This window comes from Pecten maximus, chromosome 18 (assembly GCF_902652985.1).
Source record: "Pecten maximus chromosome 18, xPecMax1.1, whole genome shotgun sequence".
Classification (NCBI taxonomy): domain Eukaryota; kingdom Metazoa; phylum Mollusca; class Bivalvia; order Pectinida; family Pectinidae; genus Pecten; species Pecten maximus.
This window is the reverse complement of record NC_047032.1, coordinates 1,512,858-1,534,436: the sequence shown is the minus strand read 5'-3', so window position 1 is coordinate 1,534,436 and position 21,579 is coordinate 1,512,858. Positions and strand designations below refer to the sequence as shown.

Sequence of the window (21,579 nt, the reverse complement as noted above, 5' to 3'; positions counted from 1 at the left end):
TCAAAGTTAGCGTCTACATTAACCTACAAATTTGAATTCAAAATGTTCATTTGGCAGAAAAATGAAACGATACCTGGCAGCAGAGACATATATAGCGATGTTTCTTATGTCTCTGCTGGCAGTTATTGAAAACCTGTCCCTGACGATGAATGTTGGAAATATCCGCTAACGGCGTTGGTACGAGTTTGTTTGTAGAAGAACTGGGCATTTTTTCCGTAGATGGATTGCCTACCGTTTCTATTTTAAAGTTTGATTTTGGGGGGTCAAGCATCTTACTGACCTGTACCGCTTGTGCTTGACAGGGCTTTTTGTATGCTCTTACTGCGGTGACCGGTCCGAGACATGATAAGCTGCTTATCAACTCCCTGTTGAAATAATGGTGTTGCGCACGTGCGCTTCCCAGAGTGATTCCTAAACTGACCACTTAGTCCAGCCGCAGAACAACACGACTTAATTAGAACTGAAAGTTTGTTGACACCTACAGGTTGAGAAGAAAACCGTTGTCCTGGGCCGTCAAGGGGTCGTCGGTAAAATGGGCCTGTTGGATCAGTGTTAATTTTTTCAAGATACACTTTATAAATATCGTACAATGACCTCTCCTCCCCAGAAACGGAATAGTGTTTGATTGATTTCGCTTCCAGTTTACGATGTTTTAACCCACCTTGAATGTTTTTGCTAGTTCTCCCATCAAACTGAATAAACGTACCCGTGTTATCAGAGCCACACACGAATTGATCACACTGCAAGCCCCTGTGTTCATCCATGGCGCGAAGTCCGAAGAGTTTACAATTATAGAAAAACACAGTGTTCAAAAGAGAATGTGATGAATTAGGTCCAAACTGTCCTGTTTCCCACAGCTTGTTTTCGTCGTCCTGGTCGATTGGATCAGATCGTTTCTTTTTTGTGCCGATTCCCCGTGTTATTGACATCATCAGGATCGTCTTCCGTAATGGCAGAGAGAAAATACTTATCAAATGTTCCCAAATCGTCTTGTATAACGTCTTTAAGAACGTCGTCAGGATCTACATCGTGTTGATAATTATCCATTAATTGGGACAAGTGGATGTCGTCCAAGTCATCAAACGGCTCTCCGGACAAATTTGGCGAAGAGTTTTTTTTTTTACATAATCTGACATCTTGACCTCGTGTAGTTTTCGCGCGAACTGATTAAATCTATTTTTTTTTCACACGGGAAATCACGTGACACTTTATGCGACAAAAAAGTTATATCATTGGTTCTCGCGGATATGTCCGTCATCACACTCGAGGGGCGGGGCTCAACCCTCGTGCGCTTCGCGTACTCGGGTTGAACCCGCCCCTCTCGTGTGATAACTGACATAACCGCTCGAGCCAATGATATAACCATTACTTATACCACAGAACTTTCTCGAGGGATTAACAGATGATCGGCCCACCATCGTGATCTAACATCTTAGATAGTGGGCTAAAGGTTTATACCACAAAACTTTTTGAAATGATGACAAGGACAGTTGACAAGACGATCGGCCCACCATCATAATCTACCATCTGGGCCCAGTTGTTCAAAAGGTGATCAGGCTAACGACAAAAACCTGATCAATGAATTAGAAGTAATTGTAACTGGACAAAAAAAAATGGTGAAACTTCAGCACACATCATTTTCTTCATACCTGTTGATTTTGAGGAATGTATACATATGGGTTTTGAGGTGAAGGGGAAATGAGACGGTCACTAATCAAGTGATTGAGCTACATATGTAATTAAGCTAATCACCTTATGAACAACTGGACCTGATGATAATGTCTAGAGTTAATACTGAAAAACTTTCTCAAATGATGATAACAAAGACAGCCGACAGAAAATTACATCACTATTTAACTTTTACGATTATTTTATAAAGTAAGAAATTGTCATGTTTCCCTACAATAAACATCTCTAATGCTGAAGGAAATTTTAAAAGGGTTGAAGTAATATTGATGGAATGCATAAGTATCTCGGTGTCAAGAAGAGAAAAAACAACAGCTTTGTATTTTTCCATTTATTTGGCGAGTACATGCAATAAACCGTTTTAAGTGTTACAGAAATCATTTATGGACAAATCTAAACAAATTAGTGACAGTCCTCAGTGGATTCAAACCCATAATTACAGAGACAAGGTCACCCATCATGTTAAGCTAAAGTATAAACGATATTGCTCATCTAGTTCTGGACAACATCCAGTCATCAACCAGAATGATAAAATAAATTATAGGATTCAGTCACAATATCTAGTCCGGACAGGCATATCCGTGGGTGATGATTTGGGAGTTTTTAAATATTATTTGTGTTTACATAAAAAGTACATGAAATTCAAAACTCACAAGAGGATGTATATAGATATTGGAAAGAATAGTAATAGATATTAAGTGAAGAAGGATATGAAAATATTGAGAAATTGGAAGGAAAAGCAATAGATAAGTGAAGAAGGATATGAAAATATTGAGAAATTGGAAGGAAAAGTGAATGGAGAGAAGAGGGGATATTGACATTGTTTTAGTAGTTATAGACAGTAATATTTTATCAAACAAATTGTGAAACCAAACAAGGTGAGATAAGACTAGTCGCTTAACTTGCTGAAGTTTACACTGTATCAAAACATGTTACATGGATCACACATATATACTGTTACAATTTGTAACATGAAAATAAAACCTCACAAAAATGAAAAATTACAGTATATTTTCAAAGTCAAACATTATCTGCACATAGCTACCAGAATAAAAATCATAAAAAGACAACACAGTTAAAAATAATTCACATAGACAATTGTTCTTTTTTGAACAATGGTTCAAAGTTTAAACAATGAAATCCACAATGGAATATTAAATACATAATTATGCCATATAGAGAAATACTAAGAGGTCAAGCTACAACCAACTCTCATAATGTTAACTTATCCTCAATACACAAAAGTACATAGATCCTAAGTACTAAAATACCATAAGATTATTAAGGTCATTGTTTTCAAGGAATTTTGTCAATATTCACATTTCAACCAATCAGAGGTGAGGAAACGGTGGCCATTTTCTTGAAACAAAAAAACAAAGTTACCCCCGGTACTTATTTGAAACGGTCCCATGAACAAAATCTGAAATTTAGATTTCGACTAATCAGATGCCAGGAAATGTCAACCATTTTGTTCAAACAGGAAAATGAAGTTACTTTGTTTAGGGGTACATACTTATGACAGAAATTTCTCGAAAAGCTTTCCAATTGTGTTTTTCTCCGATACAGGTGGTAATTACAAAAGACGGCCTTCTTGACATGAAAAATAGCTGTTCCACCATTAAGCTTTCTCCCTTTAAAATTTTTTCATGGTTAACAAATTTCGTTTCTGCTTGGCCTCGGACAATGGAAAATTCACGAGGAAAGGATGATTATCAACATTAGAATTTTCATTTCTCAATTATTTTTTCAAGATATGGATGAACAGAAACAAACATGTATCATTTATCACATTTATCCTGCAATAAGTCCAGGCCTGGTACCGTTTTTATCCACAATAAGCACTTTCTTTATTTCTGCAGAATCATCAATTTAAAATAGTAAGCTAAAAATGGTTCATAAATACCCGTAAGCACTTCCCAAACTTTAGTTCAAGTTTTATAGCAGCAGAAGTGGTTAAATATCGATGTAAGCCATCATATATATTGCAGTAACCAGTAAATTTACCAACAAATGTCATGTCATTTTCCTGTAATAAGCCTTCGAGTCAAGAGGTGGTGTGTTTGTCCCATGGGCTTATTCCAGTGTGGAATAAAATGGTGTCAAAATACCATTATGGTAAAATGAACCCCCCTGGTGAAGTGAAGCCACCCTAAGATTTTTTCAATTGATATTTCTTCACTTAATTTTTCATCAGATTACTGAATTATTCCTCCATACATGATAAAAAAATCCACTTCACAATGATACAGTTTTATGAATCTGACATCCATTGTCCCAAGTGCTGTTTATCAATGTTGTGTTATTTTCATTCTTCATCAATATTATTTTCACCTGTACTAAATTGTTCGACGATATATTCCAGACGATGAATTATACAGTGTTTACACTACCAAACTGTATTGGTTTGATGTTTCTGATCCCTCTAAAGAGGAACCGTCATCGCCTTTCCTTCAATTTCCATGAATGTCATGTCGTATTTGAAGTTGATCTGGAAAAAGGAAAAAAATAGATGACACATTTGAATCTTATCTTGACACTGGCCTCCACTGAAAAATGCTGAAAATCCCACACATTGAAGGAGAGATGATGTTGTACAGGGATTTTTCTACTGATGTGTGTTGTACTGATCATGGCGATCTTGTGAACAGGCCCTTAATGTAGCAGTGTCATTATTTAATGACATTGGTATATTGATAGATATTATTTTAAAGGTGCTTATTTTTAAAAACTTATACTTCAATAGAGCAGAGTATGTTTGCTCTAATGTGTTTTTTTTATATCTCTATATATACATGTACACGTTGTATATAGCACCTGTAAACCTGTTTATCAAGGTTCAAGGGTTATTCTATTTTTACGTAAGATTGACCATGGGTCAGTGCGCACCTGCGCTTTTGGGAGCTTCGTCACTCCCGTACAAGTCTTCAATAGTGATGGACATGTATACGTAGGCTTCCGGGATGTACAGGGAGCTTTGTCACTCCCGTACAAGTCTTCAATAGTGATGGACATGTATACGTAGGCTTCCGGGATGTACAGAGTGCTCCTAGTGTAATAAGAAATCCTAAATTTGTAATATTGCATTGTAGACGGTTTGCCAGGTACGGTTTGTCTCCCTAGAGTAAGACCCTCTTCGTTTATGAAGAGGGTTTTTACACCCGCCATTAATAAAAATAGTTAACGTGGATCTTGCGTTGGAGTTGTCACTGCAATTAGACCCTAGAAATAGACTGCTACATTAGGGCCTGTATCATTCACCTGGATATAGAAATAGACTGCTACATTAGGGCCTGTATCATTCACCTGGATATATCAGTAAGCATGGCAAAGTATTCTCATTCAAGTTATATAACAAATAATTCCCTAGTTTTTTAACAATAGTTCAAACCAAATATGGGTAAAATTTTATCATTTCTTTAAGAAGAAGGGTTTCAAAGTGTTTCCAAATTGCTATATTTCCCGATTGGGCCATTCTCGCCAGCCTCAGGGAGCCACAAACCTCATTTATACTCTCCTTCAGACAATAATACTCCTGACAAAATTTCATCAAATTCAGGGCTGAGTATATACATGTATCTTGAATCTACACCTTTAAAGTAAAGCATTAAAAATAGCCTACTGACTTTGAAGGAAGTAAAACATCAGGTTTTATTATTTTCGACCTAAATTACAGTAAAACTCGAATACAACGAACTCGGTTAGGACGAATTTTCACGTATAACGAAATAGAAATTAATCCCCGACTGTAGCACTATATAATATTAGTAATGTAACCACTTGTACAACGAAATTTATATAACGAATTTTTGTTCATAACAAACTAATTCTTGGGTCCCTTCATCTCTCTGTCTTAGTAAATAAGCACTCACATAACGAATCGCCAATCACCTGTGACTTACCTGTACAGGGTTTGTTTACAAGAGCCGTTGAAGGTCACGGCCAGCTTGCTGGGGCTCCCCAAGGGGATTTATTTGTGTGTTTACATGTAAGCTCACATACGCAGGTACACGTTTTACATGTATAATGAAATAAATTGAATGGGTACTAAACAGTGTCGGGTTGTATATATGTCTCGTGGAAACAATTGAAAACATATTTTTTCTGTAATTAAAGGAACGTTACTTTACCTGTTTGTTAAATTGTTTGTTTTAACAGTACTAGTCTTACAAATTCGCTAGTTACAGTAGGCTTAACACGTATAACGAATTTTCTATCAACTTTTATTCTCGTTCATTTTATTTATACAACGAACTACTTGTTTAACGAATTGAATTTAAAGGTCCCTTGGAGTTCGTTATAAACGAGTTTTACTGTACAAGGTTTTGTATCATTGATGACATAATGGCATAGCTATAAGTATATATATATACATGTACATGTATATGTATTAATAATGCTGAGGGAATAAAGTATTTGTATCCTAAAAAAAAAAAAAAAAAAGAAAAGGCAATGTAGACCTGTTACAGTCGTTCAGACAAAGCTACCCCTACCTCACATCATTTTATAGGTGTTGTCGTATTACTTCTAGGCTTCCGCGAGGCTTTGGGGGCCTCAAAGTCTTCCCGTCTCATTTTACTGAAAAAATCAAAATGATTATTGCCAACAAAATCCACTCTTGCTTATGTTCACAAGAATCTGAATTAACCAGACTCCACCTAATACTTAATAGTGTATGTAAGATTTCTCCTTATAAATATCTATTTCAAAATTCACCTGCATTGAAAATTGGAGCAATCAAAGATTCCAAGATGGCAAAAAACCTTGAACTTTGACCTTTTCATTTAGTCAGCTGACTTCTAGTTAGGGTCCCATATCTGATATGGGTGCCCTATAGTAATCACTTTGTCTGTCTGTCTGTCCACAAATTTTGTTACTGACTGACCGACTTGCATGAAACTTTGTCAAGATGTTCAGTTTACAAAAATACACTCTGAGGTAAAAGGTCAAGGTCAAAGGTCTACATCATCAGCTTAAAAGGACAAGGTCAAATCTTGATTAACTTTTTGAGTATGGCACTATGAAGCAATGTTGATTAGATTTTAACAAGAAGTCATGATTGATCGACGGATTAAAGGTCAAGGTCACTGGTCCAACGGTCAAGATAAAATTTGTATCTTCACTATAAAATATTTTGTTAAATGACACTGAGGCAATGATGATTGGATTTTAACAAGGGGTCAACTGACCAAAGGTCAAGGTAACTGGATCAAAGGTCAAGGTCAAATTCTGTGTCTCTTCACTGATGATTTTTTTTATTAAGACAGTATACTTTAAAAAGCAATGTTGATTAGATTTTAACTGAATAGAGGTCAAGGTCACTGAGCAAAAAGGTCGAGGTCAAACATGTATATTTTTATAGATTTTGTTATGACACTAAGAAACAATGTTGGTCAGATTTTAATAGGGAATCAACTGACCAAAGTTCAGGATCAAATGTCAAATTTGTATCTGCACTCATGAACGTTTGGTTATGACACTTTTTTTTTAAGTCCAAATGTCAAATGTAAACCTCAGCGATATAGACAGATGTCTGATCTATCAGTATTCTAGTTTAGAAAACTTCATAATGTCACAAGAAAACATGTACCGGTTAGAAGATCTATATTCGACCTTTGACCCGATAACTGTATGGGCCTAGGCCTCCTGGGACTGTAAGAGCTATGGACATTCTCTGATGATAGTGATAGGCTGAGATAACTTACACATTCAGAGACACCTCCTTATATGACACCTGTGATGCTCCTCTTCTTTGTCGCTTCTTTTCATGTTCACTGCTGTTAAAAAAAATATCATTGTGTACCAAACACTTTAATTTTGTCACATTTTAAAGTTTAATCTTCGTAGACTAATTTCCGACTCTGCTATCAGATATCTATTCATCGAGAAAGACCGACTTACAGAGTAGAATGCAAACAAAGGAAACAATTACACAAAAAGATCTTATTTTGTAGGACATTGAGGCACCAACATAAACTCGCAGTGAAAACCTCAAAATCTTTAAATCTGGTGTGTTTTACTCGAGGACACGAAATCTTTAAATCTGGTATGTTTTACTCGAGGACACGGAATCTTTAAATCTGGTATGTTTTACTCGAGGACACGGAATCTTTAAATCTGGTATGTTTTACTCGAGGACACGAAATCTTTAAATCTGGTATGTTTTACGTGAGGACACGAAATCTTTAAATCTGGTGTGTTTTACTCGAGGACACGAAATCTTTAAATCTGGTGTGTTTTATGTGAGGACACAGAATCTTTAAATCTGGTGTGTTTTACTCGAGGACACGAAATCTTTAAATCTGGTATGTTTTACGTGAGGACACGAAATCTTTAAATCTGGTATGTTTTACGTGAGGACACGAAATCTTTAAATCTGGTGTGTTTTACTCGAGGACACGGAATCTTTAAATCTGGTATGTTTTACTCGAGGACACGAAATCTTTAAATCTGGTGTGTTTTACTCGAGGACACGAAATCTTTAAATCTGGTATATTTTACTCGAGGACACGGAATCTTTAAATCTGGTATATTTTACGTGAGGACACGAAATCTTTAAATCTGGTATATTTTACTCGAGGACACGAAATCTTTAAATCTGGTATATTTTACTCGAGGACACGAAATCTTTAAATCTGGTATATTTTACTCGAGGACACGGAATCTTTAAATCTGGTGTGTTTTACTCGAGGACACAGAATCTTTAAATCTGGTGTGTTTTACGTGAGGACACGAAATCTTTAAATCTGGTATATTTTATGTGAGGACACAAAATCTTTAAATCTGGTATATTTTACGTGAGAACACGAAATCTTTAAATCTGGTGTGTTTTACGTTAGGACACGGAATCTTTAAATCTGGTATATTTTACTCGAGGACACGAAATCTTTAAATCTGGTGTGTTTTACTCGAGGATACGGAATCTTTAAATCTGGTATATTTTACTCGAGGACACGGAATCTTTAAATCTGGTATATTTTACTCGAGGACACGGAATCTTTAAATCTTGTGTGTTTTACGTGAGGACACAAAATCTTTAAATCTGGTATATTTTATGTGAGGACACAAAATCTTTAAACCAATGTCCCCAACTTCCCACCTAATTTTTCACTGCGGCACAAAATATTTCCAAATTCCTTCAAAATGGCCAGGAAAAACACTGCCTCCCTAGAAGTGGTAAGACCATTCCTGATAAACTCAAAGTGTTTATGGTTTGGCTGACAAAATTTATACTCACTTGCCCATATCCAGGTTTGAGAAGTCAAAGCTGTAAGGTACGGGTTGTGATCCTAAGGAAGATTTACTCTGTCGTTTGTCCAAGGATACAAGCTTCCTCCTGATGTTCTGAAGTTGTTCAGAAAGTCCCGGAGCAGGTCGATCATTCTATAAGACAAATATAGGGTTAAATATCTCACAGCGAACATGTCTTTTTATATATACCTTTGGTATACAAATATAGGGTTAAATATCTCACAGCGAACATGTCTTTTTATATATACCTTTGGTATACAGATAGAGGGTTAAATATCTCACAGCGAACATGTCTTTTTTATATGTAAACCTTTGGTATACAGATAGAGGGTTAAATATCTCACAGCGAACATGTCTTTTTATATATACCTTTGGTATACAAATATAGGGTTAAATATCTCACAGCGAACATGTCTTTTTATATATACCTTTGGTATACAAATATAGGGTTAAATATCTCACAGTGAACAGGTCTTTTTATATGTAAACCTTTGGTATACAGATAGAGGGTTAAATATCTCACAGCGAACATGTCTTTTTATATGTAAACCTTTGGTATACAGATATAGGGTTAAATATCTCACAGCGAACAGGTCTTTTTATATGTAAACCTTTGGTATACAGATAGAGGGTTAAATATCTCACAGCGAACAGGTCTTTTTATATGTAAACCTTTGGTATACAGATAGAGGGTTAAATATCTCACAGCGAATATGTCTTTTTATATGTAAACCTTTGGTATACAGATAGAGGGCTAAATATCTCACAGCGAACATGTCTTTTTATATGTAAACCTTTGGTATACAGATATAGGGTTAAATATCTCACAGCGAACATGTCTTTTTATATGTAAACCTTTGGTATACAGATATAGGGTTAAATATCTCACAGCGAACATGTCTTTTTATATGTAAACCTTTGGTATACAGATATAGGGTTAAATATCTCACAGCGAACATGTCTTTTTATATATACCTTTGGTATACAAATATAGGGTTAAATATCTCACAGCGAACATGTCTTTTTATATATACCTTTGGTATACAGATAGAGGGTTAAATATCTCACAGCGAACATGTCTTTTTATATGTAAACCTTTGGTATACAAATATAGGGTTAAATATCTCACAGCGAACATGTCTTTTTTATATGTAAACCTTTGGTATACAAATATAGGGTTAAATATCTCACAGCGAACATGTCTTTTTATATATACCTTTGGTATACAAATATAGGGTTAAATATCTCACAGCGAACATGTCTTTTTATATGTAAACCTTTGGTATACAAATATAGGGTTAAATATCTCACAGCGAACATGTCTTTTTTATATATAACTTTGGTATACAAATATAGGGTTAAATATCTCACAGCGAACATGTCTTTTTTATATATACCTTTGGTATACAAATATAGGGTTAAATATCTCACAGCGAACATGTCTTTTTTATATGTAAACCTTTGGTATACAAATATAGGGTTAAATATCTCACAGCGAACATGTCTTTTTATATATACCTTTGGTATACAAATATAGGGTTAAATATCTCACAGCGAACATGTCTTTTTTATATGTAAACCTTTTGTATACAGATAGAGGGTTAAATATCTCACAGCGAACATGTCTTTTTATATATACCTTTGGTATACAAATATAGGGTTAAATATCTCACAGCGAACATGTCTTTTTATATGTAAACCTTTGGTATACAAATATAGGGTTAAATATCTCACAGCGAACATGTCTTTTTTATATGTAAACCTTTGGTATACAAATATAGGGTTAAATATCTCACAGCGAACATGTCTTTTTATATATACCTTTGGTATACAAATATAGGGTTAAATATCTCACAGCGAACATGTCTTTTTTATATGTAAACCTTTTGTATACAGATAGAGGGTTAAATATCTCACAGCGAACATGTCTTTTTATATATACCTTTGGTATACAAATATAGGGTTAAATATCTCACAGCGAACATGTCTTTTTATATATACCTTTGGTATACAGATAGAGGGTTAAATATCTCACAGCGAACATGTCTTTTTTATATGTAAACCTTTGGTATACAAATATAGGGTTAAATATCTCACAGCGAACATGTCTTTTTATATGTAAACCTTTGGTATACAGATAGAGGGTTAAATATCTCACAGCGAACATGTCTTTTTATATGTAAACCTTTGGTATACAGCAACTTTCACTGAAAATACCTTAATGCAATGGTATAATGTTATCACCAGATAAGAAATTATAACGAAAAACTGCACTAGTTTGACCTTTGACCTTGAATTAAAAGTCACCGGACCTAATGGTAATGCATTGCACATTGTCGTTAGGTTGTGCAACTATGTACCAAGTTTCATTATCAAATCCTCAACAGATTAGAAGTAACAAGGATGGATAGTATTGCAACAGCAATACAAAGTCCCCTGCCTGAGCTATAAGTGCACCTATTCATTTCCCATTTTTTTTTTTGACAAAATGGTTTTTCGAAAAAAAAAAAAACAAATGTGGGATGCACAACTACATGTTATACTGATCATGTATAGCAAGTTTCGTTAAGATCGGAGTAGTACTTTAGAAGGAGTTATCCGGACAACTGTTGCGTGACAGACAGACAGACAGACAGACAGACAGACAGACAGACGGACGGACGGACAGACAGACGGACAGACGGAAGGTAAACCTCAAGTCCCACCCGTTTTTCAAACGGCAGGGGACTAAGGAGGAGGAGGAGGAGGAGGAGGAGGAGGAGGAGAAATGGTACCAATACAATATATCTCCTTTCAATTGAAGGGGAGACTTCGATGCTGGTTATGATAAAACATGGTCACCACTTAAGTGTTATATTAAGTACAAGATATTGAGACCATTAGGGTGTTTACAAAAACATCTGGAGTATATCAATTCAATCTGATCAAAGCTACACCAAGGACATCTGTGAGAACTTGTCAACCTCCACTGTTTCCACTCGCCTCGCCAGAGTTATAACAGGTACGTTTTTTACGTCAGAGACATTTCAGACAAAAACTACAATTGTACATACCTCTTTATCAGTACTAGATCCCGTCTCTACTGACGTTTTCGTCTGTGGAGTTGGCTGCTCTGCTTCAGAAAGTGAACAACAATTTGATCGGCGTCGCTTATTAGTACTTTTCTTTGAACTTTTGAGCTTCTTTAACTTTGAACTGCCTGTTTTATCTTTTGGAGTGACCTTTGGCCCCTCTATACTTGGTGTACTTGGAGTTTTGGGTAATTTCATATTGTTTGTGTCTATATTTAAGTTATTTGAAATATTCTCAAAATCAAAAACTAAATCCTGGTCATCCATCTTGCTTGGCTTCAGACTTCGGCCTCGTTTGGTCACAAACAGTCCTTCAGCCAAGCGTGGAATCTTGTCCCCATCTTCATCAGCAACCTTTCGTTTCTTCTCAGATGAAATGTTGTTTTCTTCCACATTCTTTATTTCATCTTTTGTTTCACCTGTGTTTGACTTTTTACTGGTGTCAGAGGAATTAGAGCTTTTTCTGCTGCTTTTCCTGTGAAGTGATAACTTTTTCTTCACTCTTATTGATTCTGGTGGTGATGACAAGATGATGACAGACTCTCCGATATCGACCTCATTATCTTTATATTCTCCTCCACACGACTCCAATGAGTTAGACGATTTCGGTACCGATGTCTTATCCTCTTCGGAACTGGCTGGAACTTCTTCATACACTGGATTATCAGACCTTTTTAATATCTCAGCCTCATCCTCATCTTCATCACTGTCAAGCACCACAACTGCCAGATTTTCCTCCGATGTTTTTACTGCAGACTCTGTTCCATGCTTGGACTCATCCTCATCTTCCCATGTCAACTTGCTGGTTTTCCTTGTCCTTGATCGAGCTCTGGACCGGCTTCGTTTAACGGCACTCTTTTGTTTTTCCTCAGATAAATCTGCACCTCTAGACTTTCTTTTCCTTATTATCTTGTCTGGAGTTTCTTCCACATTTGTACAATGTTCACGCTGTGATTTTGTTGTGGAAGCTGACACATTCGATTCACTGTCCGAATCAACAACTCTCCGTCGACTTTTGGATCTTCCCCTTGATTTCCTACTGACAATATTAGTATCCTCTTCAATAATTCTCCCCGTAGATTGTGATATAGAGCTACTTCCTTCATCCTCAAATCCAGATTGTCTTACTTTAGATTCTCTGTCTTTATCTTCCATATCAGGGCATCCTCTTTCTAGTGATGCTGCCTTTGACAAACGATCTTCTTTCTCTTTTTCGATTTCAGATTCAGCTGTATTCAAATCTTTAATTTGTCTGCTTTCTGCTTCATCTGCCACATCACTTTCCACCAAATCTTTGCGACGTCTGCTCCGAGATCGTGTCCTGGTTTTCAAGCTCCCCTTATCACTCACAAAGTCTGCTTCGGCATCAATATCCTTCTTTCTTTTAATGCTTCGTGACCGGGATCTGTGACCTTCAGTATCTGAATCACCTTCCGGAAGGTTGTTTTTTGAAGTAGAATTAATCTCTTTTGTTATTTCTTCTCTCACTTCTACCACATCTTCTTCTTGCTCTTTCCTTCGTCTACTCCGAGATCGGGTTCTGACTTTTAACCCTGCTTTCTCTCCATCATAATCCCCATCCTTTTTCATGTTTCTACTTTGGGACCGTTCCTTAACTCCACTCTCTTCCACATCAGTGTCACTTTCCACAATGTCCTTCCTGCGTCTGCTTCGTGAACGCCCTCTTGACCTACAACTTTCAGCCTCATTTTCAATTCCAGCAGAACCAGAATCTTTACATTTGCCCGAGTCCGGTGAAGCAACATCTTCTGTTGTGCCCTGCCTTCGCTTGCTTCTTGACCTTCCTCTCGACTCCGGAACATTAATTTCTTTTTCGGTACTTTCCTCCTGACCACGTCGACGGCTGCGAGAACGTGACCTAGAGCTACAACTACCACTTTCATCTTTATCATCAATGTCCTCTTTTCTTGTCCTACTTTTTGACCGGCTCCGTTTCTGTACAGGTGGCTCTGGGGAACATTCCTTTAAAGGTTGATAATACACTGGATTATCGGGTAATAATTTGACATCAGTCTCTTTACTTCCAGCTGAAGTTTTATCTTTCAGTTCTTGTTCACAGCTCTGTCTGAACTGACTCAGCGATGGTTTGTTGCTGGGGTCTCTTAGCGACTCGTTCATGGAAAGATCATAAACTGAGCCTGTAGGCTTCGTAGTATCGTCCTTACCTTTCGGAGTCCTGTCATGAAAGTCAAAAATTGATTTCAGCACCTTTGGTGATTCTGGTACAATGTCTTTCCGTCCTTTACTCCGGCTCAATTTTATCTTCGATTTTGAGCGAGCTTTCAACGGCAGCTTTGAGGGCACTGGTTTTCTTGATCCATCCATTTCCTTTCTCGATGCTGAGAAGACGATCTTCCCAGGACGTGGGATGCGGAATTCAACCGAGGCTGGTTTGTTCAGCATCTCTGAATCTGATGAGTCAGAAGAATTCGGAAGAAGACTGATGCCTTCAGTTCTCTGGTTGGGACCTTTAGGAATGCCATTGCCAGATTCCAACTGACTATTTTCTTTCATCGGGATTTCCTTCTGTTGATTCTGTTCCGAGGATATCAATTGTATAAGCTGCGTACTATCAATGACTTCCGTCATTTCCATGTCCATACTGAAACATTGTGTAACATCGTCATTTCCTGTTAGAACAGGTGACAAGCTTTTGATTTGGTGCTGATCTTGATGGCAGCAGATATGTCTTACGTCGTTCGTCCACACTTTCTTCTGTTTTGTGGTCAGACAAACATTCCGATGACTTGGAAGTGCTTGGCTGATTGGACTCCTTACCTGGCTCCGTCCTTGGCAACACGAAAGTTTTCCTACGTTCATTTAAATCAGGACTGTCCATACTTTCAGTGACAGTCAGCACCGGCTTATTGAGCCTTCCTTTAGATCGTGATCTGGTTTTTGCGGCAAGCTTGGGTGACCTTGACCCTTCCTTTGTACCAATCACAGGTGACTTCGGTTTTGGGTCGCTTCCTCCTATACTTTCTTTGTTTAATTTTTCTATACTTGACTGAGAACTGTCCTTGACTGGTTTTAACGCTCCCTTTTCCAATTCCAAAGTATTGTTCTTTGAAGATATTGATTCCGATGATAACTTATCTGATATACTTAGGTTTATAACAAAAGTACCGCGACGGTCCAATCTCTTATTTGCCACTACAGGACTGCGGACTTTAATGTTTGCTTTTTCCACAGAAGTAGGCTGAACCTTGAATGGGGAATCTTTGTTCTTCAGTTTCAACACTCGCTGTGGAGCCATCTTGGCACTATTGACACTGCTATCAACAGATATTTTCTTTGGTTCCACATTTTCATCCTCTCCTTCTTCAATATCTGAAACAGTTTTTTTAGCATTAGATAAGCATTTCTTTCAAATGATGTTTGATCCATAATTACTCTTTAATTCCAACTCAAAACAAACCATCTTGGATTTTGATGGTTTAAGTTTGTTATCTTTTTTCTCAGAAAAAAGATAACAAACTTAAACCATCAAAATCCAAGATGGTTGCCTATCGGCCATTTTGTTTTCCAGATCAGATTCAGACTTAAATGGGCACAACCAGGCATCAAAGGGAACATACATGTTAAGATTGAGAAATATCTTATCGATAACAATTTTTAGTTGTCAAAATCCAACATTGCAGTCTGTCAACCAATTTGTTTTCATGATAAGACACAAAATTGAATGGGCATAACTACAGACCAACAGAAACCTATTTACACAGTTGGAGAAATATCCTTCAAGCACTTTTCAAGAAATAGTGATAACAATCATGATTGTTTACAGAAGTTGAGATGAACAATTGACTAAGGACACAGTGCTATTTGAATAGCCCACAATCTGATGATGGTGGGCTAAAAATCATTAACCTTACAGGGCTCGAAGTGGATATTTCTACCAGGTGGTCTATTTGGCTACAAAGTCATAAAATATTGACGCCAGTTAGAAAAGCTAGTCGCCAAAGTACCCAAGCTGTCTTAACTTTAAAAAAAATCTTTAATTCTTTAGCTCAGTATAACATCTCTCTGTAATTTTTTCAATTGTGAACATCATTTTAGCATTGACTGAAACCTTTGAAAGTTTAACCAAATCAAAAATTTACACAATTTTTCAGTGGCCATGCAGGCGCCTTATAGGTCAATAACTGGTCACCAATGTTGAATTTAAGGCGCCATGGACACTAAAATAGGCGCCACTTTGAGCCCTGCCTTATCTGGGATTGAAAGACAACAAATTGGTTATCATCAATCGTTAATAAGATTTTGATTAGCTAAATCATTGATATAATATAAGAGATAAATTTTCTCACACACAGTATTAGTAAACGTCTGTACAGGACAATTACCAGCGATTTGATCCACAAGGTCGCTCGGAGGAGTAATGTCTTCCAGAAGTACCGAAGTTTCTGCAATCATACTCATATCGTGGTTGACAGCCAAACTTGATGTTGCTTCCAGCCCTGTTGGCATATCGTCCTGGCTGGGTAACATTGATGGGAACCCAGTCTTGGAAATCTGAGAGAAGAGGGATCTACAACAAAAGAAATGATAATTTATTGTTTTTACCAATTTGATAAAATTATTATAAATCTTCCAATGTACTAAAACCTGTTATACCTTTCTTTTGTTAAGATTTTACCGTTTAATTCCATATCAAGCTTTTATGTTGACATATTGTTATGAAATGGATTTATGGAGTTGTCAATCAGCGTCCTTGGTCTCCGGTGAAAATCACACTATCGCTTATTATCGCAAACAAACATATATACTGAGTATTGCTACAGCAGCACATGTCTCTAGCTACTGGCCCCGGCTAGTTATCAAAACTGTAACGATTTATAAAGACGGTGCTCTATTGTGTTAAGTTGGGAAAATGGAAAGTATACCGACTTTAATTTAATACCAGGTAATTCAAGAAGTTGTAATGCAATTATTTAGACTGAGTAATTATCTAAAATGAAAGTGGATTTTCTCAGGTGAGTCCCAAACATCATTTCCAAATTTTATGAGTTCAAAATAATGAATACCAAGAGATTTTGTGTACTCAGAGGCATTTTCCTACAATAGAATCTGGGTCCGTTAGAAGGACCCATTCCCTTCATGAAAATTTTGTGAAAATTCCCAATTCGCCACCAAAAATGTCCAAAATAAAGGTCAATTTTTCGAGATTAAATATGCTTGTTGTGAAAAAGACCTCAGGCAATTTTAAATGAATAACAGATGTAAATACCAAATGGAAATAAAAAAGAGCAAAGGTCATATCTATGAACATGAATTTGTTTGAATTGCACTTTCTTCTGTTTTTCCCAATTTCACATATTGTCCGGTAAAAAAAAAAAAAAACAATTCAATGGATCCTGGACCCAGATGAAAAATTGTAGGAAAATCCTAGACCCAAAATTTCAGAGTCCTACAGGAAAAGCAGAAGTCCAGGACTTCAATATTGGAGTTCCAAGAGATACCCTTTGCATGTTTTTTTTGTTGTTATTTCTATCTGATCAGCTGTAGCTATAGGTTCCCGTTCTATTGTGATGTCATCGCTATGTGTGCATTGTGACATCATTACAGAAGATAAATTAAATGAGAACATGTCCAATTTAGATCATAAAAGTCTAAGTTATGTGATAATAAAATCAGTTTTATAAAATTCTGTTATCACAACTATTTGTTAAAATGTAAGTTATGTAATATCAAAAAAGAATCCTTATCAATTTCATTTTTTTGTATGAGATTGATAAAATTTATTTTCTCAATTCTATCTCACTGAAACGTTTACTTCAGACACAAGATCCTATATATAGATACTGAGACAGGTCGCCTCAAATTTTACCTGCAGTGGCCATCAAAAGCTCCATGAGGCATGGAGGTGTCGCAGATGGAACTGCCCAGAGAGGCGTCACGTTGACCGTGACTGGAGCGGTGGGAGAGCAGGTTACACATGTCAGTTACCTCATCCATACAGGCAAAAGCATCGTAGAAAAGTCGTCTCATACCAACCATCTTCGTTTTCAGGTCCGACATGTGTTTCTGCAAAGAAGGACAGAAATTGAAGAAATGTTTGCTTATATAAATAAAAAGTATGCATACCCAATCTAAAAGTTTATGTCTATTACAATTTATATCGTGTCAAATCATCAATTTTAATCTTAAACTTCATCATCATGTCAGTTTGCCAATATTTTTTCAAGTCAAATTTTTCAGTTACATATACAGTTAAGTGGAAGCTGAGGCAGTTTCATCCACATTTTTAATGCAAAGATGTTACGTCATGCTACAATGGATAACAAGCACTCATTCAAGAAAATATGCTGCAGGGTACAGACATTAACAAAATAAAAATTTGTTTCAATTTTACAGATTTGTGTGTTATATGTTCAACTATAATAGGAAATTAAATAAAACAAGAACGATAACTCCATCGACAGTCAACCTAGTGTTGGTATGTTTGAACTCTGAAGTAATCAAAGTACATTTCTAAGTTAATTAGAACTATCCTGATTTGTGAAGGCGAGACATAACTAATATAAAGATGACAAGATAATCCTAATACTTTAATTTCATATTTTACCTTTAGTCTGGCATTGACTTCACTTTCAATTTCATTGTCTTTCAGTCCCGCGACCCTCTCTAAGGTTGTAAGCTTCATGTGAAGTTCCTGATTGTTTCGCTGTAATTCCAGGTTGGCATCGTTAGCAAAACGAAGTGCCTCTCTACTCCTCTCCAAGTTAAAAGCTAGAGCCTTGTTGTTTGCCCGCAAACTCTGTTTCTGGATTGATGTACTCACTAAGGTAGATAATGTCATTTAATGATATTTGATATGTGGTACTTTTTTGGGGGCTTTTTGAGCTTGTTAATGGGCCCTATTCTCGATTAAAATTATTTCACATTATAGCTAAATTCCAAAATTCTACACTTCACTCCTGAAAATTTCAATCCAAATCTACCTTGGCTAAAAATGAGATAAAAAGGCCTTATCTGAAAAGCCCGTTTTACACAGATATACCGGTAACTCATTACACAGATATATATATCATAACACATTAGTTAATTGCCTGATGACTAATTATAATTCAATTAAAGAGAAAAATACACAATTATCTGATTGTCATCATGTATATATGTACTCACAACTTATATTACTACGGCCATAGCTGAAAACTTTCTTCTTTTTCGTTGATGATATGTTCAAATCTGGTTTCTTTTTCTTGATACGCTTCAAGACCCTTGGCTTTTTTTCCTTTGGCGTTTCGATATCCATAGCAACAAAGTTATTTTCTTCCTGTTTGAATTATAAATTTGAAAAGTTATCCGTATGTCCAGGAAGAAATGTCCTTAACAAAAGTTACTTAGCTGATAATTGTGTTTTGCACAAGTATTTTATTGTGTTTTGTAGAAGTAGTAAACTTGGTAAAGATCTAGATAAGTCGATAGATTCCCTGGACTCAAGCTCATGATCATTAATTCATGGCCACTTATGATGAAAAATCTTATTGTTTTGACAATGGGTGGAGTTATGTCTCTCCCTCTAGATCTGTTGTCAATCAAATTGTTTGTCCTAGCTATATAGGTATTAATTCTGATCGAGAAAACGGTTAATCCAGAGAAGATACTGATATCGAGGACATACGTCATCATGTTGTTTTTTTAAACTGCTCGAAATTGTACTGATTTCATTTTTGATGCTTCATAAGCCCAAGTTTCCATTGATGCTGACATGTCTGGACATATGCATGGTGTCAGGACCAAAGGAACTTGGGGCTAATACTTCATAAGCTATATTACCAGTTGTATTGTTGTTAGGTTTTTTTTGTATAGGCCTATATAATATACAATATAGCATGTGCTCACTTATTTTTACAAGCGAAAGAAAATGTGCATAGATTTGTTTGCATATTAAACAGTCAGTAGCCTATATATTCATTATTCTGAATCATCTTTGCAATCGTTCAAAACACCGAATCTTGTGAATCGAACAGGAAACGACCATGTACCGAAATTAAACGTCAGTTTGACCTAAATTGACACGGTCGAAATTTAAACATTTTACATGGCATGCCCCGACCCGGCATGCCCCCGTGTAAACATTGGGTGTACACATTTTTTACAAGCTGTTTATATTATGCATTCACGACATCTGTAATTGAGTGGGTTGTTGGCATGCACTACTGGCTCAGTAATTATAAAGAACACTCGATCGCGAGCTTGAAACTAACAGTGCTATTTACGCCTAACGTTGACATATTGGTCAATAGTGATCAGCTGTTGACGTAATGCAGAGACAGAGATTGCATGGCATCGCCATAATAATGTGTTTTCCACGTTTTGTTTTTTTCAAGCGTGGCATAGATAACCAACCATATGTAAAAAGCAGAGTAACAACTTCTTACTCAATGTTTACAACATCACAACCTACCGGGACATTCAACCGTTGGCGGCATTTCTTGAATTGTCAAGGGAGGCTACTCTAAAAGAAAGATTTTTTAGGTTGCACACTACTTATTTATTTACGATTGAGATACAGTATGACTGAACAGATGGGAATGATTCCGAAGCTTCTTCAACAGTCTAATTCAAGTTTAATGTTGATTTATAATCTGGTCAATACTTCTATAATAAAATGTGTGAATGATCACAGCCTTATATATTTATTTTAAGTCTTTTGAATATACGGGGTATCGTTTTAGTATTTACAGAGTGTGATATACACATTTCTGGTATTTATCTGCAAAATGTGATATCATTAATTAGAATTAAGGATATCATTAATTCGAATTATTTATATCAATAAATGAATTAATAATAGCATTAATTTGAATTAATATCAATAAATATTCAATGATATATATTTTCTTATATCAATAATTCGAATTAATAATAATCAATAAATAAGAAGGTTTTAGTGATATCAATAATTTTAATTATAGATATCATTAATTCGATTTAGTGATATCATCAATTCATAAGTGATATCATTTTTTGCAGATAACGGCGCCCATATAAATGAGATAATGATAGATGGAAAATGTTTGTTGTTGGGGAGTTGTTTTTTTTTTTTTTTGTTTTTTTTTGTGAAAGTGTACGTCTCATATAATCTATGCAAATATTGTTTTTACGTATTCCCATTTCATAAAATAAAACAAAAAGTTCCCTGCTTGAAAGGGAGATTAGTCAATAATCTTTAGTTTCATTTTCGATTCTGATGAGGGCTGCATTACATTTCATTTTTATATCCTACATAATTTCTTATTACATAAAACAACTAATAAATACTTTCCTGTGGATTTCCCTTCGAACCGTTAACGTGTCTTAAAAAAAATCCCGGGTATTATAGCATACCTCACGTGGCTCAGACAACAGATTTTTTTCTCTACATACCAATTAACTATACCATGTCCTCGACTCCTTTTTAAGCATTCAATATTATTTTTTCTGGCCGTTCTATGCACATGTATAAAAATGTATCATGAATTCAAGCTACACATGTATATCATGTTCAGAGCATCCCAGCCTTATGTTAGAGTTTGTGCATTGCATGTTTGATTGTCGATATTCCATT

General features: G+C 35.9%; 2 protein-coding genes across 2 annotated transcripts; both read right to left on the bottom strand.

Annotated features, from left to right (window-relative positions):
* Positions 1-272: 272 nt before the first annotated feature.
* On the bottom strand, positions 273-929 carry LOC117316943. Its single transcript, XM_033871722.1, has one exon. It carries the CDS (start codon positions 927-929, stop codon positions 273-275), a length of 657 nt encoding a protein of 218 aa, XP_033727613.1.
* Positions 930-2,002: 1,073 nt separating this feature from the next.
* LOC117316496 (serine/arginine repetitive matrix protein 2-like) lies at positions 2,003-20,466 on the bottom strand. Its single transcript, XM_033871105.1, is given in 11 exon segments — positions 2,003-4,174; positions 6,177-6,261; positions 7,389-7,460; positions 8,921-9,066; positions 11,988-14,648; positions 14,650-15,356; positions 16,370-16,554; positions 17,854-18,050; positions 18,592-18,806; positions 19,152-19,302; positions 20,437-20,466. Coding segments are annotated over 9 exon segments (4,392 nt in total). The 5' UTR covers positions 19,282-19,302; positions 20,437-20,466; the 3' UTR covers positions 2,003-4,174; positions 6,177-6,182.
* Between the last annotated feature and the right edge of the window lie 1,113 nt (positions 20,467-21,579).